General features: G+C 37.6%; 1 protein-coding gene and 1 long non-coding RNA gene across 3 annotated transcripts; both read right to left on the bottom strand.

The window, feature by feature from the left end:
- Positions 1 to 1,521: 1,521 nt before the first annotated feature.
- On the bottom strand, positions 1,522 to 19,757 carry LOC122318789. 2 transcript variants are annotated; one of them, XM_043136415.1, is made up of 10 exons: positions 19,524 to 19,757; positions 18,720 to 18,819; positions 18,335 to 18,439; positions 17,978 to 18,055; positions 17,330 to 17,385; positions 16,591 to 16,648; positions 8,097 to 8,222; positions 7,889 to 7,984; positions 2,418 to 2,489; positions 1,522 to 1,848 (listed from the first exon to the last, which is right to left on the bottom strand). In XM_043136415.1, the coding sequence occupies exons 1-10, from the start codon at positions 19,622 to 19,624 to the stop codon at positions 1,786 to 1,788; spliced, it is 855 nt and encodes a 284-aa protein (XP_042992349.1). In that variant the 5' UTR covers positions 19,625 to 19,757; the 3' UTR covers positions 1,522 to 1,785. The 2 variants fall into 2 exon arrangements, with proteins under 2 accessions (XP_042992349.1, XP_042992350.1); XM_043136416.1 differs by having other exon boundaries at positions 18,720 to 18,839; positions 19,524 to 19,664.
- LOC122318791 lies at positions 3,341 to 7,881 on the bottom strand. The gene is made up of 2 exons (XR_006244907.1): positions 4,848 to 7,881; positions 3,341 to 3,804 (listed from the first exon to the last, which is right to left on the bottom strand). It is a non-coding gene; the product is annotated as an uncharacterized LOC122318791 (long non-coding RNA).
- Positions 19,758 to 27,678: the final 7,921 nt, after the last annotated feature.

Here is a 27,678-nt window from a genome sequence, read left to right as displayed (position 1 = left end):
GAAATTCAAGAGAGAGTGAGAGTTCCTTTATTTCTAGAACTCCTTCCTTCTTCTGGAATGACCTCTTCACATGATTTCATAAATTGAGTCTATAAATGTTTGCTATGTGTCAACTTTGAAACCGTTAGATGATTGGAGTGGGGGGTTATTTTCTAAAACTGGGGCTTAGTAGCCACTATTTACGAAGTAGGTTTCATGTGGCTATTTATCATGTAGTGGGATTTTTGAGTTGGGACCCCTAACTCTTTTTATCCCTGACATTATAGATACTCTTCTTCGTTTTTGGTCTTTCCGCTGACTAGGAAAGGCCATGTAGCATGAGAAATATTAGAGGTGACTCATTAATTACTATACAAGTAGTGAATGAACAGGAAACAACTGTAATCTGGATTCTTCAACCTATCATGAAGGATATAAGGAAACTCTTGAGTAGGTTTCAAAGCTGACAAGTCAGGAAAATTTATCGAGATTTGAATCGATGCGCGCATTCTATTGTACAATGGGCAGCTTCCAATAACCTTTATGGAAGCATACCCCTCGCTTTTATTCCCCCTTGCCTCCTAGAATTTTAATGGTGGTAAAGACTCCCTAGTATTTAATGTTCCTTCTTGTGGGCCGTAATCTGTTTTTGTAATGCTGTGCTTAGGATGATGAACTATGTTGTATTCTGTTTTCTAGTAATGAAGTTCTATTTGCAGGACAAAAAAAAACAAAAACATAAAAACAAAACAAAAAAGAGATAAAGCATGGGAAATATTAGAGGCTTTCAGGCTTAGATGCAAGCTAGTGAATGTCTTCAAATAGATAATTAGTCTCAGAAAGAACCCCGAATGTACCACCACTTGGACCCTTCAAAATAAACTAAAACTGGGCAACAGCGAGATCGTAGGAACCAGGTGCAAGGTTTTCATCAGCATCTTTGTTTTTTGATTAAAGTTTCTCCATATTATAATTTTTTTTATTCTCAATTACCAACTAAATAAATCTCTAATTTGATCGACCAATACGTACTTCCACCATTACTTTGCTCTTGATACCACCGGCGGGAAAATCCCATGCACCAAGCACTCTGATATAAGTTTTGCTAACAGAGCATGCTTCACAGATGGGAGTAGACTGCTTAGTAGAGCGAAGGGACTATGCTTTCCCAAGTCATTTCCGGTTTACATCTAGGCGTGTAGAGACACAGTAGAAGCATCAAACCAGCCAGCTGCAGAGATTGTATACAAAGGCAATTGGGTATGCGGGCAATTTGTACGACAAGCAGCATAGGTGTTAGGTACATGTTGCAATGATATATTTCAATCAATCGCAGTTTAGGGAGCCTTTGCAGAAAGTTGGGACGTTATATGGGTTCAGCCATGCATTATGGTATAACCATACCTTGTCGGGTTTCAGAATTTGAGAGGTTGCAAACTCAAACTGCCACGGTAAATGCTGCCACCTCCATAGGTGTAGGCAACCATGGCTGATACTTCGATCGGCAAAGCGTCAAAAGAGAGATTCAGAACACCGAGAACGAAAAAGATGAGGCAGAGATATGGGTTTCATTTGCGCTACAAGTCCACAACAGCAGAATGAACTTTCTAGTAAGATACATTACATGGAATTTAAATACTAGAATTTGAATCACTTCCCTTACTAAAAAATTTGGTGCCTTGTAACAAAATTTGAACTCAAAACGATATTGATTTTAGTTCTCCAAACTAAGATGCCACAAAATTCCAGCCTCATTTAACCAGATATATTGTTGCTGCATGGTTCCTCAATCTCTTCAAAGATTCTTCATCTGTAATACGATGCCATAAAGTAGAGCATGACTGCCGTTGAAGTGGTGACTAATAGCTCCTGATCATACATGAAAAGTCAAATGCGTACAACAATCAGCCGTTAGACAGGAGCAAAGAAAATGGAAATGCTAACAAATTGCACAAAATCGAGTACGGCATCGCTTGTTTGATCATTTAGCCATCAAGGAGCAGATTTTGGAAGTGATGGTGGAAATGTATATGTATGGGCAGATTTCTACCTCATGTAGGTTAGACTCAAAAACAACTCACATGCCAAAATTTGGTACATTTTTAAACGAACCCACAAATATAGATTATGGATCTGACAAGTTCATGAAAAATATTGCTATATATGTACTGGCTTAAATGCATATCCATGCACCTAAAGGATTCTGTGCTTATAATAAATACTTCCAAATCTATAGTAGTAGCTTTTTTTTTTCATCGTTATTAACAGTAGGTTAACATGGAATAAACTACTATTTGTTATTTCTCAAGTAATTTAGCACAAAATTAACATGCATATGTTAGTTGATAGTGACACCACGGAAAATAAATGAAGATTTACAACATATTGTCTATAAATTCAACAAAGCCTCATTCGTTTTAGTAAGTAAATGCCAGTACCTGATTGTTGTAAAGAAAAGCAGGTATGTAGCCACCGACAAACTCAATCAAATTTAGAAGACCAGTGTATGCCTGCAAGAATTCAATTATGGAAGGATCAGTTATAAGACCACAAGAATAGAAGACTAAAGATTTTTTATATCAACCCATGTAAAAAGCTGGGAGTTGCAACCAATCCATGGGTGAGGGAGGCTCATGAGTAATCAGACATTATGAGGTTGTTTGGATAGTGAGATGAGATGAGATGGTTTTAGATGAAAGTTGAAAATTGAATAAAATATTGTTAGAATATTAGTTTTTAATATTATTATTGTTTTGGGATTTAAAAAAACTGAATTGAGATTTGAAAAAGTTGAATTGTTTATTGCATTTTGTGTGAGAATTTAAAAAATTTATAATGATGAGGTGAGATGATAGTGTTTCTCAATCTAAACAGTCTCTATAAGTACAGATAGCAACTAAACCTGTCATATTGAGAGAGAGAATCAAACAATAAGTGGGAAAAATGGAAATCTTCAATCAACAAAAAGATCACTTGCATTCATCTTGAAAATTTACCGGTTCAATGCAAGTGCTTTTAAGTTGAAAAGCATCCCTTTCAACCCGCTTTCATATCTTAGAATACAATAGACAAACAAGCATAGCTGAGCAAAAGTTTTGCAATTTCCTTTGGCCAAGCATGCAAGAAACTTATGAAAAAAGACCTGTCTTCCATCAGAGGAAGCTAATCTGTCAAACTTGTAAAGGTTAGCATGATTTCCACATTGTTAATTTTGGAAAGGAAATGCCTTGAATCTCACTTAAGCTTTTGTTGCTCGTTTTCATAGTTATTTTTCTTTAATATGAACATGAAACGAAATACATATCAATCATGAGAAGCGACAAACTCATTGAAGCGACAAACTCATTGACAAGCTTAATGGTTGTGTAATACCGTCTTTTTCTTATAAGTAAATGATTGTATTAATAATAATAGGCATAGCCCCAATACAAAAGATGGTATAAAAGAGAGAACACTAATCTAGAAAGAAACATAGGATACAAAAAAGTCATGAACATCAAGGCCATTAAAATCTACAGATATGGCCCATAGAAATAGAGTTCTAATAAAAAGAGATATACGTTCCTCTGTTGTGTGCTTCTTGTCTTCGAACGTCCAATCATTTCGCTCCTACCACAGACACCACAAAATATAGATAGGAACCATTTTCCACATAGCTTTGATTTGTGGGATACCTCCTAGATTTGTCCAGCTGGTCAACATTGCTACCACTGAGGCGGAAAAACTTCATCCCATAATGCTCTAGCAAGCTCACAATGCAGTAAGAGATGATCCACAGTCTTGCCAGTTTTCTTACACATACAGCACCAATCTATTATAATCACCCTGCATTTCCACAAGTTATCCGTCGTCAAAATCTTACCCAGAGTTGTTCAACAAAAAATGCCGCTTTAGGAGGTGCCTTGTTTCACCAAATCCTTCTCCATGGAAACTGAATGTCCTATGATTGTGTGTGTCTTATAAAAAGAGCGAACCAAGAATGTACCTTTGCTTGTAGGTACCCACCATAGTGAGTCTTGATTGCTCAATGTGGACATGGAATACAAGAGACTAAAAAATTCCTCAAAGTTGCCTACTTCCCAATCTTGGGCTGCCCTATTAAAGTTGATGATCCATTGGACTTGATCCCTAGATATCACCATAAGATCAGCCCCTGAAGCTTCATTCTCACTCGCAACATGGAAAACTGAATGGAAGGATTCCTTTTAGGCATTATTCCCACACCACAGGTCGTTCCAGAATTTTATTCTAGAGCCATCTCCCAGCACGAGCCTAGTATGATGAGTAAAAACACCCCCACCCTCGTCTAATGTGCTTCCAGACTCCCACCCCATAAGCTACACTTACCTCCTTAATGGACCAACCCCCCACCCCCCCCCCCCCCCCCCCCCCCAAAAAAAAAAAACCTCCGTATTTGTTGTCAACCACCGACTTCCATAAGGCTTCCGGTTCCATATTCAACGGTCACAACCATTTCCTAATTAAGGCCTGATTGAAAAGCCCTTAGATTTTTTACGCCCAAACCAACATATGAGATTGGGGAGCATACCTCATGCCAACTAACTAGATGGAATTTGAATTCATCCCCCATTCCACTCCACAGGAAATTAAAATAAAGTTTCTCAATTTGGATCTCCACGCTTGCTAGAATTGGGAATTGGGAACAAGGATAGGAAATACGTTGGTAAATTGGACAAGGTTCTCTTGATTAAGGTGATCCTGCCACCTTTCGACAAGTACATTCTCTTCCAATTAGCCAATCTACCTATGGTCTATCTTATTGATCACTGTATTCTAGATTGATTTGGCCCTCAAGGCAACCTCCAACAGCAGACCAAAGTAATTCATAGGAAGAGAGAACACCTTACATCCAAGAGTGTTGTTAGCTAGGTGCTGGATATTAAGAATATTGTCAACTGGCACCAACTCTATTTTGCCAAACTTCATTTACAAACCTGATACCACTTCAAAACAGAGTAGAAGTGCCCTTAGTGCCCGACCTTGATTTTGATCTGCCTCAAAAAATATAGTGTATCATCTACAAACAACAAATGGAAAATGTTAAGAATATTCCTGTGTCCCCAACTGAGAATCTATTCACGAAGCCATTAATGACCAAATATGAGATCATTCTACTAAGCGCCTCCATTACCATAACGAAGAGTAGTGGGGACAACGAATCTCCTTGTTTTAGACCTCCGGAGCTGTTGAAGAAACCAAGTGGGCTACCATTCACCAAAATTGAAAATTTTGCCGTTGAAATGCACCATCTCATCCACAAACACCATCTCTCTCCAAAACCACATCTCTCAAGTAGGTAAAGTAGAAAGTTGCATTTAACGTGATTATACATCTTCTCCATATCCAACTTGCATAGGATACATGTATTGCATAGGTAAAGTACAAATGTATTTTGGGGTTTTGTGATAGTTTTTCCCAGTACCTCTCTTGCGATTTGCAAGCACCTTGTAGATTATCTTATAAACCCCATTCACAATACTAAGGGGATGCTTGGGGAATGAGATGTAGTAAGATGATTTGAAAATAGTGGTGAGATAGTTTAAGTTAAGTATTTTTTAGATTTTGGAAAAGGAAAAAGAAAAATTCGAATAAAAAATATTATAAAATTAAAATATTATTAGAATAGAATTTTTTAATATTATTTTTATTTTAGGATTTGAAAAAGTTGAATTATTTTTTATTTAAAAGTTGGAAAAGTTGTAATGATTAGTTTTAAAGTGTTTGTGTTTGAGTAGTGTTTGGGTAGGAGATGAGATGAGATGAGAATTATTACCAAACATCTCCTAATAGGCCAAAAATCCTTAACCTCCGATGCCTTGGTCTTTCCTTAGGAATCAATTCAATAAATGTGGCATTAAGGTTTTTCTCAAATTTTCCAACTGAGAACGATTCCTGGAACACCTTCATTAGATCCTCCTTCACCACCTCCCAACATGATTGGAAGAATCCCATAGAAAAACCATCTGGACCTGGTGCTTTGTCTTTTACCATTTTCCTCACCACTCCATGAACCTCCAACTCCTCGAATGACCTCTCCAACCAAGAGACAATATGCAGCTCAACGACTATAAACCTAGTCCATCTGGCTTTGGCCGCCACCCCTCTTGCTCGGTAAGCAAATGTGCAAAAAAACCTGCCACACATTCTTGAACAACAGGGACCTCCGTACAAGCCACACCAACTATATTTAGCATTTCAATGTTATTGATTACCATAAGAGTTAGCCACTCTACGGAAAACTTCGTACTTTGATCCCTTCTTTTAACCACAAAACTCTTGATTTTTGGTGCCAATATATTTCTTCCAACAAGATAAACCCTCTCTAATTCTGATACCAACTTCGCCTTCCAAGAAAATTCTTCTGAGAATAGAAATCAGCCCTCCTGTAACCTCTCTAACTCCTGAAGCTCATCCAGTATGGATTTCTTCCGTTCACCTATGTCACCAAAGGGGAGAGTTCCAAAGCTTTAAATCATTTTTTTAAAGCTTTTAGTTTACTTGCAAATATAAAGCTAGGGCCGCCATGAATTTGAAATGAGGACCACCATTGCCTGACCCTATCCACAAAACCTTCAATTTCAACCACATATTTTCAAACTTGAAGTAACACTCCCTTCTTGGATACCACTACAATTGAACAATATAGGAAAATGATCCAAGTAAAGGCGAGGCAGCCTCCTTTGACATACGTTTGGATGGTGAATTTCCCATTTCGATGAGACTAAAAATCTGTCCAATCTAGACCAAGTCTGATTATTGGACCACGTGAATGCTCCCCCCATGAGAGGAATATCCAACTCAAGTCAAAAATACACTCCAAGAATACTACCATTGCTGGTCGTAGCCTGCTTTCTCTTGAACATTCACTTGGAAACCTTATAACATTATAATTTCCACCTATGCACCATGGCAGGTCCCACCAGCTATGGACTCTAGCTAATTATTCTCATAAAAACCACTATCCAAATTCGGCCCGTAAATACCAGCAAAAGCCCACAAGAAGTTATCTTCCACACTCTTAAATGAACATGCCACTATGAATTCCTCCATTTTCTCCACCACCCTTCTATCCAAACATCACTAAAACACCTCCTAAAACTCCATCCGATGCTAGATAAGCCCAATCCACATATGGACAGCTCCAAATACTTCAAACAATTCTTCTCATAATAGATTTCAACTTAGTTTCCTGCAAACATACCATGTCCACCTTCCACTCACGAACAAAATTTTTATACAAAGATGATTATTGGCCTTGTTGAGCCCTCGAACATTCCAAGAAATAATTTTGGGCTTCATAAAGAAGAAGCTAGCCCCTTCCCTTTGGATCTTTCTCGACTAGAGCTGCCCTCATAGTTAGTTGATTTTGAGCCTAATTCCCTTCAACTACACAATATCTTACAAATTAACTCATGTACATGAAGATAAGATTACAATTCAAACCATTAATGTTGGATCCTTAAGGGCTCTAAGAAGTTTCCATATATTTTATAAACAAATGTAATTTTTCTTGTACGGAAATAGATAAATATAAAATAATCAACTTAAGCTAGCTTGTTTATGAAGTGCCACCTAAAGAAAAATATCCAGTACGAGTATGTTTCTCCCTTGTCCATCTTTTTAATCTCAATTTATCATGGATTCTGAGATCCAATTGGAACCCCACGCTTATAACAAGCGATCCAGTAATCTATGTTATCCTGATCAGCCTGTTTACTTGGGTGCACCTTTTACTCTTTAATAAAATTCTATTACTCAATAAAAAGATAGCCCTGATCGGAGGGGGAAAAATAGCTGAATATTACCAGAATCCACAAATTTAGCCTTTTAACATTTTGACCTATCACCAACAGTCTAAGATATATAGAAGTCATATAATGTATCCTACCAGAGATGAAACAGCAATACAGCCAAAAACTAGTCCAAGAGAACGAAGCAGGCGTTTTCCCATTCGCAGTGCTCGCCCTGAATCTTCGCCATCTTCCTGCAGGCAAGAACAGCTTATATATATCCAAATTGAAACAGTAACTCAAAAGGCCTCAAACATAAATGCCAACAAGGTCTTGGCATGTGGTGCCACAAGAAATGGAACTCACCGTATATGTTGGTGATGCGGGTGGTTCAAAGGCCTTCAGCTTCTCAAAAATCCGATAAACAAAAGCAAAAGCTAAAAATTGCAAAGGCTTATATTCCGCATTGCCCTTGACAATAATCCAAGCTGTCTGCAGAAAGATAACAAAAGATGAGGATGAAAAGAAAGCCATAATTAAAAGCATGATTGACCAAGTAACTGTGAAACAGCAGCCATGTAATGCCTCATATGGTTGGAACTGACTTACTAAAAGATCACCTACATATCACACCATATGAACAAGGTAGAAATTTCACATGAACATATCTAGCTAGCTATGATTTCATGAGCTTGGGTGTAGGTGTGGCCGTTGGGTGGGAGAATGTGTTCTAGTGTCAGATCCCTTACAACTTGGAAAAATCTATAGAAGTGACAGTGGTGATGGAGTGCTATTGCATTAATAGGAGGGATGGAGAATCCATGAATTATCTCCTACTTACTCCATTGTGAGGCAGACATGGTTAGCACTTTGTAGCAAGTGCTTTTGGTCTGTTTGGGCTAGATTCCGTGGCAGCTAGATTGGGAGCTGCCTTATTAACATGCTGGAAAGGAAGATTTGAGAATGATCACAGGTCAACATGCTTCTATGGAGAATGATTTCAATTTGTTTAATGTGGTGCATATGGTGGGAAAGAACCGATCGAAGCTTCAAGGAAGATACAAAACAACGGAGGAACTCAAAACTTTCCTTGTTAATACAGTATTTTTGTATGGCGTCCACTTATGTTTTCTAGATTTAGATTCACTGGACCTTCTCTCTCTAGTTGGATGTATCTGATGTTCACTCTGTACTTAGTGCCTTTTTTTTATCATTAATAAAATTCATCATACTTGTCAAAAAAAAAAAGTTTTGAATTTGGGTCCATATATTGCATTCAGATCTTATTTATAAAGGATATGTGAAATATTCTCTACACAAAAGTGCCGATTTGAGTTATAAATTGTGAATGTAACGGATAATATGAATAGTACATAATGACATAATGATGCCATTGTGAAATAATCACGTGCAATGAACGTCTGAAAAAATAGAATTGGCACTTTAATCACAATTGTTTGCATTATATATCCATAACTGAGCACCTTAAACGCTCCCTGAGGCTAATGAAATAATAACTTGGTACCGTAGCTCTATCCTAACATGAGGACCAAGAGAAGTAGAATTTTCAATGGGAAATTGTGCTACCATTTTGGCTTTTAGCGACTACAACAATGGTATTGGCCATGGGTTATACCTTGTGGTTAGTGATTCTCAATCCCAGCAAGGGAATCACACAATCCAATCAAGCAGTGTGAGAGCATTTGACAATGAGTAAAGATGTTTTGGGAGTAGGCTTCGGTAACATTTTGGTGAATAATAATAAAATATCGCTCACATGAGACTACAATTTTACTAGCAAGTAGTATTAATATTATTTGAATTGTATACTGATTATTTTGTAGTAATTTGATATCCTCAGAAAACATAAGTAAAATTGTTTACATAATTTGTATGTTTTGCATAGAAGATAATTGCTAGAGTATGTATTGAAGTCATGATTTAAATTTCCTAGAATTTTTATTTTTTTATTTTTTTTATAAGTAATAAACTTTATTGAAACAAATGAAACGAGGCGGAGCCCATGTACACAGGAAGTATACAAGATGAGACACCTAATTACATTCTAGAAAGCTGAAAAGAAAACAAAAACTCATGAACACTCCCTCCCTTTAATAAAATAGCAGAAAACCATTGAAAAAGGGAAGACACAAAGAAATTCCAGATATCCCCCGCTGCTCTTTCCCTGTTGTTAAAACATGTCATTCCTTTTTGTCCATACACACCACAATAAGCACAATGGTATCATCCTCCAAGCCGCATCCAATTGAGAGCTATTATGATTTCTGTTCCAGCAGGCTAAAACCTCCCACCACCCTGTAGGCATAACCCAACTCAGCCCTACTCTACCAAGAATACCATCCATAACTCCCTAGCCACCTCACTATGAAGAAAAAGATGATCAATCGATTCACCATCCTTTTTACACATGAAACACCATTCCATAATAATCATACCACGCTTTCTCAGATTATCAATCGTCAAAATCTTCCCTAGTGCAGCAGTGCAAATAAAAAAAGGCAACTTAGACAGCACAAAACCTTCCAAATGCTCAAAAAAAAAAAAAAAAAAAAGCATGCTGCTGAGCAGACACCTCCTTATAAAATGACTTAACAGAGAATTTATTGCTCCCCGAGTGTTTCCACAGCAACCGATCTCTCCCATGTGCATCTATCTTTACAGAATGCAAAAAACTCAAAAAACCTGCAATTTCATCAAGTTCCCAATCCTGTGCATTTCTAGTGAAAATAACATTCCAAGGTACAGCCCCATCAACACGACACAACACCTCTGAAACAGCAACCTGCTGATTACCAACCAAACTGAAAACTACAGGAAAAACAGCATAAAGAGGTCTCTCACTACACCACTCATCAAACCAGAACCGGATTCTATCACCAACTCCAACTTCAAACTTGATATGTTTTTCAAAAATGTTCCACCCCTTTCTAATATATTTCCAAAGGCAAACACCATAAGACCCCCTACCCTCCTTAGAACACCATCTCCCCCCACTCACACCCATATTTCCAGATTTTAGACTTTTGCTTGTGGAATTACCGTGACACTTTTATACTTCCCTTTTATAATGGTTTGTATGATGTTCTTAACTATGCGATAATAGTTAGTCGCACTTGAATTTTGCAAATAATTAGAGGATGGGAGCTTATAAATTTGCTGATGTGATACTCAGAATTAGCTAAAAATGATACGCACACGACCCTTTTTTACAACCCTTTACACAGCCATGTTTTAAAATGAGGGAATTTTTATGAGCTATTTTTTAATGCATGTTGGGAGAATACAACTAACCCTAAGTAGCAAGGGGCAATGCTTAAAAGAGGAGTATTAAAAGAGTTCCTTTAACATGCTGACATGATCTTGAGTTTTCTTACTATTTGAGGTTTGGACCTTATTAGGGTTATTAATGGAAGTTATTACACTAATTAACCATGATTTATACTTAAGATTAGCTCTAGTGATCTAAGCATCATTAAGATAGATTAAGCCTAACTTAAGAGGAGTTTAAGGTAGTTAAGTAAGGTTAATGCATTGAGGTTTAAGAGGAACCGATAAGGGATAGGATTTGCTGGCAACTCCTGAGAGTTGCTTGTCAGCCTTAGAACCATCTGATTAGAGGGACTTAAGTGGTGGAGAAGCTTATTGTGGTGGTATTATGGAAGAAAGAATGGGTACTTGAGAGGCTCAGAGTTAACCAATGAGTATCTGTTTTTGTGTCAAGTGCAGCCACCTCATTTTGATGTCAAATTATCTCATATTTTAATTAAAAATCTACAATTACTTGAGGATTAAAATTATATATGATAGGAATGAAAACTAGATGAAAATCTGGTCAAACAAGAGGAGGACAGCAAGGTTACTCAAAAATTGACCAGATTTTCTGTTAATTGATTACACTTCATGCAAATGACTTTTCATTAATGACCCATGTTCGACCCCAATAACTCTCCAACGCTCTAGAATAATCCTAGCATGTACAACAGCAGCTTTGGGAAGCATTGGTGTCAAAATCAACCTTAGCCAGCAGCTGTAGAGATGGTTTAGCTAGCAGCTTGCTGACTAACTTGTATATGCCCAAGTTTTGGTCCAATCCAGCAATAGCTTCGACTCTATCCGAAGTGAGAAGATTATAAAACTAGCTCTAGCATTCAGAAAAAGTCATTATCGTGGTTTAGAAGGGAGGAGAAACAGAGAGAAGGAGAATAACAGAAATGAGGACAGGAACTCTAAACTATAACCGGAGTTTGATCAAAGGTGAGTTTGATTTATGTTTTTGTGTTCATGGAAATGAATCTAGGATCTAGCAATGAATTAAGGATGTATATAATCATCTAATTCTGATGTAACATGAATCATTTAAGCAAGCTCCATTAAAAACCACAAGAGGCCCAAGGAAATAAAGTATGGAAGAAGAAACTTCTAAGCTCATATGGAGAACACTCCTTATCCTCAAAGCTTCAACTATTCCTTTCAATCCAAAGACATCACATGATACATAGAGGAATTTAGCAAGATGTTGATGGTAGAGATTCTATTTTTGTGGTTGTGGATAGATTTAGCAAGATGGCACATTTCATTCCATGCCATAAAACAGATGATGCCACAAGCATAGCTGACTTGTTTTTCAGGGAGATAGTGCGACTCCATGGTGTGCCCAAGAGCATTGTTTCTGATAGGGATGTTAAATTTCTTAGCTACTTTTGGAAGGTGTTGTGGGGAAAATTAGGTACTAAACTCTTATTTTCCACTACTTGTCACCCACAAAGTGCTGGTCAGACTGAAATAGTTAATAGGACTTTAACTCAACTTTTATGCACTGTTGTTCATAAGAATTTAAAGACTTGGGAGGATTGTTTGCCATTTATAGAGTTTGCATATAATAGGACCATGCATACTACTACTTCATACTCTCCTTTTGAAATTGTTTATGGTTTTAATCCACTTACTCCTTTAGATTTGATGCCTTTACCTATTGATGGCAGGAGTAGCTTAGATGGACAAAAGAAGGCGGAGTTGGTGAAGTCACTTCATGAGAGGGTACGGCTTCAAATTGCCCAAAAGAATGAAAGGGTTGCTTCCCAAGCCAATAAAGGGCGACGGCATGTCATCTTTGAACCAAGAGATTGGGTTTGAGTTCACATGCGCAAAGAAAGATTCACAGCCCATAGACGGACTAAGTTGCATCCTCGAGGAGATGGACCTTTTCAAATTCTTGAGAAAATTAATGACAATGCATATAAAGTGAACCTTCCAAGTGAATATAATGTTTCTGCTACCTTCAATGTTTTTGATCTTTCTCCTTTTGATGTAGGTGAAGATTCGAGGTCGAATCCTTTTGAGGAGAGGGGGAATGATGGGAACCAAGGTGGAGCTATCCTTAAAGATCCCTTACAAATTCCAGATGGGCCAATTACAAGATCAAGAGCCAAGAAGATCAAAGAAGCAATGCAAGGATTGGTGCAATCCACTTGGGATGAAGCTAGGAAGAGCCCAACACTCAAGATGGGCTTGAAGGAAAAAGAACCAATTTTGATCCACTTGATACAAGCTATGGAAGGCATGACTTAAAGATTGGGCCTATTGTTGTTAAGGCTTTCAATTTGTTTAACGGTATTTTATTATTAGTTTAGAAGAAGTGGGCTTGAGGATACTTGGCCCACATGTCTTATTCCTAATGCACTAGGGTTATTTTTGAGAAGGCCTTGTATTTTTGGCCAAGGGTTTATTTGGAAAGTTATAATTTTATGTTTCACTAGGGTTTCAAAAGTTACTGTAGCACGGCGTATGGCACTGTTCACGCTACAGTACACGACGCATTATTTACTTAGGGTTTTTGGGGATTGTCTATTTAAACCACTTGTAACCTCATTTGAGAGGCAGACTATATGGAATTGTGATTGAGAGTTATCTCCTCTTGTTCTTCTTGAACTTCTGAACTTATCAAAGGTAAATCAAAACCTTTGTGGCGTTCTTCCTTTGTAATCTAGGTTCTTGAGACGGGTTCTTCAATGGGTCTAAATTTTGATATAATCTAGGTTCTTTGAACGAATTCTCATCGGGTCTAGATTCTCCATCCATATACCTGAGTTTGGCTTTCTTGGGGTTGTTTTTCCAGTATTTTTGTTGGGTCTCAAAGCAAGTCTATTGGGGTTCACATCACATGCTCCGTACATCGACAACAGGTGAATTGACCTTTCCAACAAGCAAACAAATTAACCACCCTCTTGGGCATCACCCATGCTATTAAAGATCTCCGCCCATAATATCCTAGCCACCTTGCAGTGAAGTACCAGGTGACCAACCGATTCCCCACTCTTCTTACATATATAACACCAATCCATTACGACAAGACCCTCTTCCTCAAATTATCCAAAGTTAGAATTTTCCCAAGAGATGCAATCCATCTAGAGAAAGCAATCTTAGGCGGCACCTTACTTTTCCAAATACACTTCCAAGGGAACAAAATATAATTTTGACTTGACAAAGCCTTGCACAATTATTGCACAAAAACCTTCCTACTCCTTGTCTTTATCCAAAGCATCTTGTCCACCACATTATTACCAACATTCAAGAGGTATACAATAAACTGAAAAAAAAAAAACAGAAATAACTTCAATTTCCCAATCATGAGCAGCTCTAATAAAACAAACATTCCACTATGGGGATCCACTAGAACAATCCAACAACTCAGACACTGAAGCCTCCTGATCAATAGCCAACCAAAAAAGAGATGGAAAATGGTCTTTAAGAGCTGAATCACCACACCAAAAAAAGGCCAAAATCTGACACTAGATCCATCACCAATCACAAAACTAATAAAACAAACAAAAACTTCCCATCCATTTCTGATATTCTTCCACAAACCTACACCATGTGCACTTTTCACTTCATTAGAACGCCAACCCCCTCTCAAGGTCCCATACTTCAACTCAATAATAACCTTCCATAAAGACTCCCCTTCCTGATGGTACCCCATAACCATTTCCAAGGAAAGCCTTACTAAAAATCCTCATATTACAAATTCCTAACCCTCTACTAGAAATTGTTGTACATACCTTGTTCCACTTAACGAAGTGGAACTTGGACTCCTCCCCAATTCCTCCCCACAAAAAAGCTTGAAAATTTGCTCAATTCAATTAGCGACACTCGCCGACAATGGACAAAGGTTTTTTTCTTTTTATTGGCACTGGGATCCACGAACAGCATTCCGACTAATCACAGGTGTGCACAGACCCTTGGAAATGAGTTTGCCGCAAGTGCACTTAGGGTCATTCAAGGGCAAAATCCCTCAGTCCAATGGCCCCTAGAGATTGCTTGCACCCAATGGGATTTGAACTTCGGACCTTGGAGAGAGTATACCACCAAGATCAAAGCCTTTACCACTTGAGCCAAACCCTAAGGGTTATGGAAAAAGGGATAAAAAAATAAGTGGGAAGATTAGAGAGCGTACACTTAATAAGAATGGTTCTTCCCCCTTTTGACAAGTACAACATTTTCCATCCAGTCAATCTCCTCTCAATTTTCTCCACGACCTCATCCCAAATAGTCTTAGCCTTGGAGGAGGCCCCAAGAGGAAGACCCAAGTATTCATTGGCAATGAAGCTACCTTGCAACCCAAAATGCTTGCCAACCTTCAGTGATGACAACCCAACTATCCTTTCCAACTCACAAAGAAATCCACCACACTTCTAAACATCACCCAATTCACTCCAAATGATTGAATGAATGATTCCACAAAGCATTAGCCACTTCAAAGTGAAGCAAAAGATGGTGAACAGAGTCTCCACTGTTCGGCATATAAAACACCAACCAATCACCAATATACAAATTTTCCTTAAATTGACCAACAAGAGAATCTTCCATAGTGCTACCAAAAAAAAAACCCCCCTCTATGGAGACTTCATCCTCCAAATATGCTTCCAAGGAAAGGAAATTTGATCATGTGGATAAATGGGATTATAGAAATCCAACCTCCATTTTAAGTTTGGGGAATTACATGTCATGTATGTCGATACGGGAACAACAAGTTGAAGTGGACGCTCTAGCTAAGACAAACTAGTGCATGACTAGCATCTTGCACTGATATATATATATATATATATATATTTGCACTCTTCCTCCACAAATCAAAACACAGGAAATTACCCCAAAGTTAACAAAAAGTGCACAAAGAATATATAAACTTGTGATCATCAACACAAAATTCTCTAAACACAATACATTTACAGTGTAAGACCTCATTAAAACCTTAGTCAACAACTCCTTAGATAGAATGAGCAGTGATTACACCATATGGTCAAGAAGAATAAAAGGACTTTCAAGGATATTTATAATAACAATAAGAGCCCATTGAGTGTATGCCATGCCATTTATATGCTTTGGCCAATAAAATACTTGATTTCCAAACCTTAACTACATGCAAATCTAAAGGTGAGCTCAAGCCAAGTATGAATGGTAGGAGCTTATTGACTGTATAGTGTAACAACTCAGAAAAAGCGTTAGCCATATCCTATAACCCAAAGAAAACTAGTCAATTTGAAACTCCCTCATAATCAATTATAAATCTTGGCTTCAACTAGTAAGTGAGCAATGTGGGACCTAGCACCCATGAATACCTTTATAACTTACTCTATGTTCGTTATTCCTTTTCCCAATGTGATACTGCGGAGTTACATATAGCATGGCATTTACAACCTTTTGTATATAAAACAACTGATTGCCAAGTCTTAACTAAAGAAAAGTTGCCGAGATTATAAATTCAAGCCAAGAATGAATGGATATCAGTTTTGCTTAAAAAAAAATAAACAATAAGATTATCAATCTATCTATCACCACTTACAAAAACAGCAGATATTGCAATGTTGATGCGCATATCTTTGCCCTCAGACTTCGTGAACCTAAAAAGATATTAAAGTTTAAAACTGAAAACACTGGTAGACAAAATACAATCATAAGGTGATATGTGATGCTTGACACAAAGGCAGAGCATATAATTTGCTAGAATTTGCCTAAGATATAAATATGACACAGTAAGCCAAAGGCTGAACACTTATAAAGTTCAAGGGGAAGTTGGAAACAAATATCACATTTCCATGAACGTAATAAATAAGCTTCTCCATTGAAAATCATGTATGATTGTGCATGCAGCATTTTAAATCATCTGAACAGAGGATTATTGTCATATGTATGCTTTCAATAGGCAATCACACCAGCCTTTTGCCTAAGCATGCATGAGTAATTGATTTGCTTAAAGCAATGTCTAGCCAATTTATTTGAAGTTTTAATCAACTTATCATAATTTGATTCGCATAAAGCTCCAGTGGGGAAAGATGGGACCTGGTGCACCATTTTGAAATTATGGACCACACTCCAGACAAATGATAGTGCAGCCAGAGTCCCTTTTTTCCACTTAAACTGGAAGGAACCTTGCCCACCTAGTGGCAAACAGTATTTCTATAAAGGAAGAAAGGAAGTATAGTTCATCAAAATATTAAAATAAACCAATGGTACGTTTGAATATTGCAATTGCTTATCAGCACTCTTCTATCATGCCTCTAATTAATCACAAAAAGACAAACCTTGGCCCCCATGGTACAATTGGCTGCTTATCAGCATATTTAATGTCCTTTGAAACCTGAATTTTAAAAGGATTTAAGATTAATCAGTATAAGACAGAAAAAAATGATGATAAATACTTAAGGCTAAACCTTGAAACTATTAAAGAAAAGAGCAAGTAAATAGCACTAAAAAATAAAGAACATGTGGTATGAATCAAATATCGGGCGAAGAACAAGCTGCAAGTATTTAACATAAGAATGAATATTCATATTTTCCATGTACAGAAAACCTTGAAGGAAAAACAAAATCTAGTATGATGGCATATGGTAAGGAAAATATATATTTTTCCATAGAGAACCACAAAACAAAACTGAAAACACAAGAAATTGGTTAGTCCATTCAAGAAGGCACACAAAGCAATTATCATGAGGAAATTATGAAAGGTGACACAAAACTGTAAGTTTGTAGCTCTAAGATAATGACCCACAACCTCCGTGTAAATCATGTAATTTTCACTCTTTAAATTGCACAACCAGGGCAAGCCCCTTGAAAACAATTGGGACCCACCAGAAAAAAGAAATAAGATCTTGCCCCAAGATTGCATGCCTAAGGCTTGTATCTAGCATTGCTCATGAAGAATAAAACAATGAAAGTGTTATAAACTGTACCTTGAATTGACCATATGTTACACCCTTCTTGCGCTTTGTTAATTGTTCCATCATGACTTTGTCGTATGCCTTCTCCAGCTGAGGAATTACACATTAGGAGCTATAAGATCCCATAACTCAGCCCACAACCCTTTTGAGCCAGACAATAAATTTCATTACTTGCGATACAGAAATCCTTCTCTAACCCATAACCTATTTCTATTCCATTAAACGTTTAAAGTTCTTGATATTTTGATATCAGTATATATAAATTCAGACTTTGAGGGGGAAATTCCATAAGATATACTGCCGTATATCAAGAACAAGAGATCCATTTGCAACCAAATAATCTCTCACAGAGAGAGATATGTAACCTACTCTGGTAGCAGTTGCTTCATCACCTTGCCTCTCAGCTTCCTTGTGCTTTTTTGTATATGCTGCCTTGATCATGTCAAATCCCTCAATGGGGCTCACACCAAGAACCTGAAAACCAAGATCATTACAAATAGAGTAATTCTAGGTACAAGCCCGGAACAGGCCCTTTGTAAAAAAGTGGGCACCACTTAAGAAGAAAATGTTTTTTTATACATTTTCATGGTGGGGTCTGCTTTTTTTTAACAAAGGACTGTGCGGGGCTTGTCTATTGGGCTTGTACAAAGAGTTATTCTTAAAGATATTACTCAGTAAGTGTAAACATAAACTAAAGCAATTACATGACTCATAACTTTCATCTTTAGGGTGCAAGCCAAGTAAAGCCATATACCTCATATGGATTTAAGTTGCTGTCTGGATTAGAACTTCCTGCAGCAGATGTAGCAGCACAAAACATCGTTCTATTTTTCTGCTGTAATGTTCTAGAAAATCTGACAAATTCCACAGCATGCTGCTGTCATAAATTGTTGAATGAACAAATCAAAGTTTAAGGAATGAAAGCTTTTAGTACTTTCTTTAGATCACTATTTCTTTTTCCTTCTTGTAAACAAGCTTATTATTTATATAATGACATACAGCCAACCCCCGAAAAATTAAATCGTTCCACTCAATAAATGATATGCAATCAGTATGGCTGACTTATTTCAAGCCGATAAAAAGTTTCCTCATAAAACTCTCAAACCTGAACATAAAACTTCTTTCAAGGTAGTAAAAGAACACCACTAGTACTTGAATATTAGAGTTTAATTGCTAAGGAAGCAAATTACAGAATAAGTATATAATTAATTAAGTAATCACCCTCACATGAGGCTCACACAACTAATTTGCTTTACCAATAAACAACAACAATTAATCTTGAAGTTTGTATTTGAAAAATGAAACTGAATCCCAAAACACAAGTGCCCATTTCGTTCAACAGTTAATCAGTATTCCCTTAATTAAAAAATTAAAAATAAAATAAAAACCACAATTTCAGCTTACTTTTACCGAAAATGCTAACAGCTTACAATATAGCTCAGTTTGTTATGGCCGCCGAGCGACTACTGGAAAAGAAACGTACTTTCCATTCCAAATAGCGGCCTTATCAAACATCTCTCTAAAACCGAAAAAAAAAAATGTAAAAGAAAGCAATTACCTAACGTGCGAGGGTGGAAAGTTTGAGACTTTAGGCCGCAAATTCCATTGGGAAAAGTGTAATTTAGGGAAGTGTAAGTCAGTGGAGACTGCGAACACCATTCCTTCGAGTCTTCCTGCCGGAGAAAATTGGAAGGTTTAGAATTTGTATATAAAGGTTTTAGTACTAGGGTCTGGAGTCTGGACTGAAAGGGTTGGGCGTCAGAGACGTGGGCATTGAGGGTTGGACATCTGGAAGTACCGCTTGCGAGGCTTTTATTTTTATTTTTTATTTTTTATTTTTTCTTTCGAATTACATAATCCTTTCCGAAATTAAAATCTTTTCACGGGTATTTAATTTTATCGTTTTTATCTTTGAATTCATAAATTTGTAGTAACACAAAATATGTGGTAAAATAATAAAAAGTTAAAATTATATATAAAACTAACAATAATCAAAAAATTTCGAAACCACTACAAGGAAAAATGACAAATGAAGATAGGACTAGGTAACACTATTCATCCAGACCAGGTAAAATGGTCTGAAACCTAGATAATTGAGTTCCGATTATAAGTTTTAGCCAAAACAAATCCAAGCCAATAATCGCATAGAGAAACTTGGGTACACCCGATACCCAAATTTTTTTTTTTTCTTTTTAAACTTTCAAGATATGAAAACGACGTTGTTTTGGTTTACCAAAAAGGCATCATTTTGTGCTAATCGTCAAAAGAGATGAAACCCTTCTCACTCAAATCACTCATTCCTTCAGAATCTCGTATCGATCTCTCTCCCTCTCCTCTTTGTGTCGAAACCTTCTCTCTCTCTCTCTCACATGCGCCTTAGCCTCCTCAACCAATCGAAGCTTTGTTGTCTCGATCATCACTCTACATCGTTCCATCGCTCCATCATCTGCATCCTTGCGCCCATCAAAGTTACTCTCTCTCTCTCTCTCTCTCTCTCTCTCTCTCTCTCTCTCTCTCTCTCTCTCTCTCTCTCTCTCTCTCTCTCTCTCTCTCTCTCTCTCTCTCTCTCTCTCTCTCTCTCTCTCTCTCTCTCTCTCTCTCTCTGTGTTGAGCTTTTGTAACTCTTAGATTATTGAATATTTCAACTTGTGTTCCAAGAGTGTTGGTTGTAAGTCCTTTTGATTCTAGCTTGGTTTTCTCTCGACTAGTAGAGTGTTTGATTCTAGATTGGTAGATGTTGTATAGTATCTGTGATTATAATATTGTATTAAATATGGGTTTTACCCATAAAATTTCTAGATTGGTAGATGCTGTATAGTATCTGTGATTATAATATTGTATTAAATATGGGTTTTACCCAAAAATTTTGTGGGTTAATTTGTTGCTAGACTTAGACATGAATTTAGCCCTTTCAATTCACTTTTTTCCTTTTCTTTTCCTTGCTGTAGGTCGTGATTTGGCACTCTTACTAAGTTATTGTTTAAAAAGTAGCTCATTCTTTGGAGCTCACTTCACTGGTCACCTCTAGAATTCTTTACTTGAATTTAGATTCATTCTCTTAACTATCATGCATCAAAAAATATTTGAATTTTGCCAGATTTCTGACTATAGGGGAGAAACTATTGTGAATGTTAAACTTTAAATTATATGAATGGAGTTTTGATAAAATTTTGACCATCACAGTTGATAATACATTTTCAAATGATGTTGTCGTTAATTACATAAGAAGGAGAATAAAGGACAATGATTGTACTATATTAGGTGGTAAATTTATTCACATGCAATGTGTTGCCCATATATTGAATCTAATTGTTATGAACTGCTTAAATGATGTTTATGAATTTGTAACAAAGAGTAAGGATGTCCTTAGGTATGTGAAATCTTCGCCGTTAAGATTTGCCAAGTTCAAATCTTGTGCAGTAAAAAAAAAAAAAAAAAAGCAGTGGTAGAATGATTTGCTTGTATATTCTTACTAGATGAAACTCTACATATTTGATGTAGAATACCATTGGAAAACATAAACAAGACTTTGAAAATTATGTGTTTATGGATGAACAATTCATGAACCCCACTAGTGATAATTGGAAAAATGCACAAATTTTTTTAAAGTTACTGAGAATTTTTTCTGATGTTACATTGAACATTTTTGGTTCTTCGTTTGTGACGGCTAATATATATTTTGAATAATTTTACACAAATGAAGATGCATTAAATGAAATATTCATGAGTAATGATATTATCACTAGTACTATGGGCATAAATATGAAATGTAAATATGACAAGTATTGGGGTAGCACAAATAGGTTCAACTTGATTATATATGTTACTTTTGTGCTTGATCCACAATACAAAATAATGGCAATGAAGTTTTGTTTGCAAAAGAGCAAAGGGTATGAGTTAGTAGATAAGATAGAGAACAAAATTAAACTCCTTTTAGGCCGCTTGAACGAGCAGTATAACACATTTCATGTGGCCGGTGTGAGAAGTTCTAATGTGACTCAAGAGAGGCCAAACACTACTAGTGGGGGAAGCTCTAATGAGCCGGCACCGTCTATGACTAAATTTCAGATTATGTTTACCAAATACCTTAAGGAGCAAGGTGTTATGAAGTTTAAATCGGAGTTAGAAAGGCATTTGTCATAGGCATGTGCAAATGACTCGCTCGGTTTTGATATCTTAGATTGTTGAAGAGTTAAAGTCGCTAATTATCCTATCCTTGCTAAGATAGCACATGATGTGTTAGTCACTCACATTTTCACTGTTGCCTCAAAGTCCCCATTCAGTACTAAAGGACGCATATTAGATTCTTTTAGGAGTTCATTGTCTCCAGAAACCATTGAAGCCCTAATTTGCACTCAAAAGTTGGAAGAATACGTATAGTCGACGGGCCTTAAAGGCAAGTTTGAAACTTGAAATATTTTTTTAATACTTATCCAACTCATTTTATTATATATCTAACTCACTTTTTAATATTTTTTTAGATGATCATTTAGTTTCATCTTCAACCAAGACTGTTGTGAGTCTCCCTTCCCATTCATGCTGAAAAATTTAGAACTTTTTATATCCCCCTAGTAAATTAGCTCTACTTGTTGAGATTTTGACTATGGATGGTTGTAAACTTGTAATTATTAAATCTTTTACTTTGTCTTGGCAGGATTTGAGACTATTGCCTATATATTGTAGGTATGTGCAATAGGGGTGGGCAGTGGGGCCCCACAGCCTACTGCCCCACCCTCGTATGGGCAGGGTGGATCCCCTGTCCACCAGATGTAGGGGGCAGGTGCCCCCATTTGCATCTAGCGCCCCCAGTGGGGCCGGGGCAAGGATGGCCTCAAAGCTTGCCCTACAAATCCCCCGCCCCACCCTCGTATATAATATATATTTATATAGTTATAATAAAAAAAAAATACCACGGCAATCAAAACAACATTGTTTTGATGGTTGGGGCTTTATTTTAAAAGCTACACATCTCCAAACAACATCGTTGTATATATGTTGACATTTGTGTTGTTATATGCATGCTTGACTTATGTTCTCATATAATTGTTTCTAGTTTGGCATAAGAATGAATGAGGGTTTTCTTTCATATGCTAGATATGTGAACCTTAGCTTATCTCAAAATTTTCTCCACAGCCGATTCTTTAAGTTTGTAAGCATATTGTCTTAAAAAATTAATAATTTGATTAGATCCTCATTTTACACTTTTTGTCTGATCTTATATTTTTTGGCCATGCAGTTGCAATTATAGTGACCATTATATTCTTAAACCACACTGGATTTACAAGACTTGTACTTGAGTGATTGTAGGTTCAAATTTGCCATTTAGTTAATGTTTAAAATATCTATGTTTTCTATTTTGGGGTTTTGATATGGAAACCCCGATCTGTTTTGACTTTTAAGACTTGATTGATTGTTGAATGGTTTTAATTGTTTGAACATGGTATGATGTTTGCTTCATTTCAGATTTTTGTCAGTTTTGGGGAATGGAAAATCTGTCAGACTGTAGTGGTAGCTCTCCTACCCCTAACCCTACACATACCCCAAAACCTAAACCTACCGGATCTACGAACCCTTGCCCTAACCCCACAAAGCAAGAAACTTGTTTCTATAGTATGGACCCACTTCACTAAATTAGATGGTGGTGACCCCAATAACCACTAAGCTAAGTGTAACTATTGTAGTAAAGTATATGGATGTCACTATACGAGACATGGTACATCCCAATTAAATGTAAACTTATAAGAACAATTCAAGAAAAATCCAATATTAAAATCTTTACAAAACAAGAGTCAATCTAGACTAGAGGTCGAAATTAAAAATATGGCGGATGGGAGTAGTGGGGGTGCAACATTGAAGAAGTATGCTAAGTATGATCCCGAGGAGTGTAAGAGACACCTAGCTCGTATTGTAATTATGGACAAGTTACATTTTCAGTTTGTGGAAGAGAAAATGGTTCAAGCATATCTAAGTACTTCGAACCTAGATTTAATCTTCCTTCTCGCCACATGGTGGCAAAGGATATAAAGAAACAGTATATGTTAGAGAAAGAGTTGTTAAGGGTCCAATTGGTGAGTCAAATGGTTTGTCTCACCACTGATACTTGGATATTGATCCAAAATTTTATTATATGTCTTTGACATCGTATTTTGTTGATTGTGATTGGACATTACATAAAAAAAATTATAAAATTTTATCAAATTTTCGATCACAAGAGTGAGACGATTGGGAAGGCCTTAGAGGCAAAATAAAGAAGTGGGGGTTGGCACCGTTGCAATTGACAATACCTCGTCTAACGATGTCGCATTGGGATATCTTAAGACCTATGATCTTAGAGAGGCAAATAAGATAATCATGGATGGTGAGTGTTTGCATGTAAGATCTGTTGCACATATTCTAAATCTAATTGTGACTAAAGGTTTGAATGATCTTGATAACTCGATTGCCCGAGTTAGAACTATTGTGAGATTTGTGAGATTTTCTCCTACTAGATTGGAGAAATTCAAGGTTAATGTGAGGTTTGCGGGCATAACATCTACGAAGGGCCTCTGTATTGATGTTCCTACAAGATGGAATATATTAGGATGCGGGAGATGATATTGATGACGAGAGTGAAGTATGACAAGATTGGGGAGATTTTAGTAGGTCTAATATTTTGTTATATGTGGTTGTTGTTCTTAACCCCCAACTTATGATTGATGGCATAGTATACGGATTGGGAATTGCACACGGGAATGCATGGGCGAACTTATTGCAGCAAGGGTTAAGGAAACCCTTGCTAGATTGTTTGATGAGTTTGCCGTCTTCAGAGATGCTAATATTCTGACACCTACACCTACCCCTCCACCTCCTCCAGAAGCCGGAGTTAGGAAAAAATGTAGGTTAGACTGTGGATTGACAGTGAGAGGTTGGACTAGAACCTCATAGTCCATCATTCTACAAAGGCTCAGTCAAAGGTAGACAGATACTTGGCAACAGACATTCAACCATTTTGTAACATCGCGCTCCTTCTTTCTCTTATAGTTATGAGCCTTGTTCTACGTGTCGAACCTTGTTGGCGAGTTTTTAAAGATATTAAGTGATTTCTAAAGTAAGTCGAGTGTTTTAAAGCCCTCGAATATTTTAAATGTTCTTGAAATATTTATATGCAATATTTTCAATGTTATTGGATTAAATTTAATTTTAAATAAGACAATTATAATATTTTTGAAGAGTTCCAAAAATATTATAATTATAGAAAATCATTTTTATTAAATGATTTAGTCATTTAAAAATATTCTGAGATTTAAATTATGTTGAAAACTCTATATTAATTTAAATAGTTTTATTCTCTTCAATTAATTAATAAGACTTCATCATTTAAATTAATGATGAAGGAATATTATTTTATGAACTTTAGTTTATAAAATAATATTCTATCTTAATTCCTCTCAGTGTTTTAAGTAAAATAAGTATTTTAATTCCTTACGTTTAGATCGTTTTGTAGATCCCAAGACGAAGGGTCTAGATTAAATACCCAATCTCCCTCTCTTTCTCCCTCACTTTTCCCTTTCCCCTCTCTCTCCTCTCCCTTTTTCCATGCTCAACGAAAGCCTCTCTCTCCCTCTATCACAGTCTTCTCTTCTCCAGCCAGATGCCACCGCGCACCTCCCAACCTTACCTCCACCACCGGCGTCACCCCCTCACGCCGGCGAACACCTCATCCCATCGGTGAGCTCCACGTAACCCTCTCTCTCCTCCTAGGGTAGCTCAACCCAAAATGGGTGAAAACCCATTTCTCTCTCCCCAAGCTGCCGTACACGACAACCCAAGCCACAGTACCTCGCCAGCAGCTCCTCTCTTCATCGGTGAGCACTCCCACTAGACCCAAGCCACCGTAGCTCCTCTCGCTCCCCCACGGTTCTCCCTCTTTCGAATGGGTCCCTCATAGCTTGGATCCACCACCAACTACCCTAGCGCCGCTGTACGACGGTTCTGGCCCCACCAAGCACCACCCCTGACCACCACGGCTCCTCCTTGAGCTCCTCCATGCTAGCCAAGCCCTCCACCTGTTCCATGCCCTCTCACTCTCTAATGGATCTCTCCACCCATTTGGCTTAGATTTGCCACACTCCACCCACTGTGCTGCCGCCACCTCGACACCACAGCTCCACTGCACCTCCTTCAAGTCCTCCATGGCCAACTACCACCCAACCAAGCTTCCCCTCCAAATCGCCTTGTGTAAGACCCATGGCTCCACTATGCTCTGCCACCCAGCCACTGTGAGTTCACCGTCAGCCTCCCAAGACCACCCCTAACCCTTCCCTAAGCCCAAACCGCCACCTTATGCGATGGATAGCCACCATACAAGGTGGACAGCCACCGTACGTGGTTTAGCCACCATGTACGACTCCTCCGACGCCTATGACCATGACAGGTAGCAAGGAACGTATGGGTTAATTTTGACAATAGTATAACCCTCTATCTCTCATTATTTATAATAAATATTAGTTGATAGGTTGTGGGCTGTGCTATTAGTATTATGGAGTTCACTGTGAAGTGTTTGGCTTAATTGTGTAGTGTGCTGCGTAGTGTTGTGGACTATGCTGTGAAGTATGGGTATGAGGTGTGTGCCGTAGTTGTGATACAGCGTAGTGTTGTGAATGGAGTGTACTCCATGTGATGGAGTGGTGCACCATATGGCGTGTATGCCATAGTGCTGATGTGGCATAGCATGAGTGGAGTGTACTCCATGAGGTGAAGTGATGCTCTGTGTGGTGTTGTGATGCATCGGATGTTGTGTCACTAAGGTTTGAATGGTGTAGTTGAGGAGCATAGAGCATGTGAGTAGTGTCGCAAACTGTGGAACAGTGTCCCGAAGTAGCTATGATGTGGCCTATAGTCTGAGGTAATAGGTGTCACCTTGTAGTTGACTTATGGCTAGGAGTATATGTGAAGTGGCAGAATAGTATAAGAGTAGTGCAGCAGAAGCATGATGGGGGAATGTCACAAAGTGACATGGTTAAACAAGAAGTCATGCTTGTGATGAGTGAGGAGTTAGTGTAAGAATGACGTAACGGGATGTCAAATGACGTGACTAGATCACAGGTCAGTTTGGGAGTAGTCTCGAGCTACTTGACGTGATTGAGATGTAGTTGTGAATGGAGTCCTATTATGTTAAGTGTCAGGATGAACTTGTATAGAGTCGGGAAATAAGAAGGGTCTTACTGACCAGGTTTGAGCAAGTTGGTATCGGAGTATAGTGCTTGTTCATATAAGCAAGCAACCAACGAACTATATGTTAATCGTATGTGGTAAAGGGGTAAGGTACATGTGCCTCTAGTGAGACATGTGTGCCAGACGGATTTAACATATGTAATGGGTGATCTGTCCTCGGTATGGTTACACAGTGTTTTAGCCTCAGAGTTGGCTTAAAGTCGTGTGGCATGTATAGATGGGCAATGTAAGCAATGAGCATGAAGGTACTGACGTGTGTATTGTCTAAGATTGTGATGCGTGAATTAGTCGGTCTGAGTCATGCGTCGGAACATGGTTAACAGGAAGAGTAAGACGAAGGTCTTAGTGTCTTAATCTTAAGGTTTTAGCATAGTGAGAGACATGTAAGGACACATGGATAGAAGGAGAGTGTTCCAAGTATAATGTAGTTCTATTCTAGTTTACTTGCTTATACATTAGGTAGAGAGTGACGTTGAGGTTATGTGTATGCATGTAGATTG

The sequence above is a fragment of the Carya illinoinensis genome, chromosome 8, assembly GCF_018687715.1.
Source record: "Carya illinoinensis cultivar Pawnee chromosome 8, C.illinoinensisPawnee_v1, whole genome shotgun sequence".
Taxonomy (NCBI): Eukaryota; Viridiplantae; Streptophyta; class Magnoliopsida; order Fagales; family Juglandaceae; genus Carya; species Carya illinoinensis.
This window is presented reverse-complemented; position numbering and strand designations above follow the sequence as displayed.

Bases quoted from the DNA above. Each gene is read 5' to 3' on its own strand.
- LOC122318789 (XM_043136415.1), bottom strand. From the start codon at position 19,624: ATGGTGTTCGCAGTCTCCACTGACTTACACTTCCCTAAATTACACTTT. The intron at 18,820-19,523 runs GTAATTGCTTTC...GGAATTTGTCAG, and splicing joins TTTCCACCCTCGCACGTTAG to ATTTTCTAGAACATTACAGC. The intron at 7,985-8,096 runs GTGAGTTCCATT...TCTTGCCTGCAG, and splicing joins CCGCATCACCAACATATACG to GAAGATGGCGAAGATTCAGG.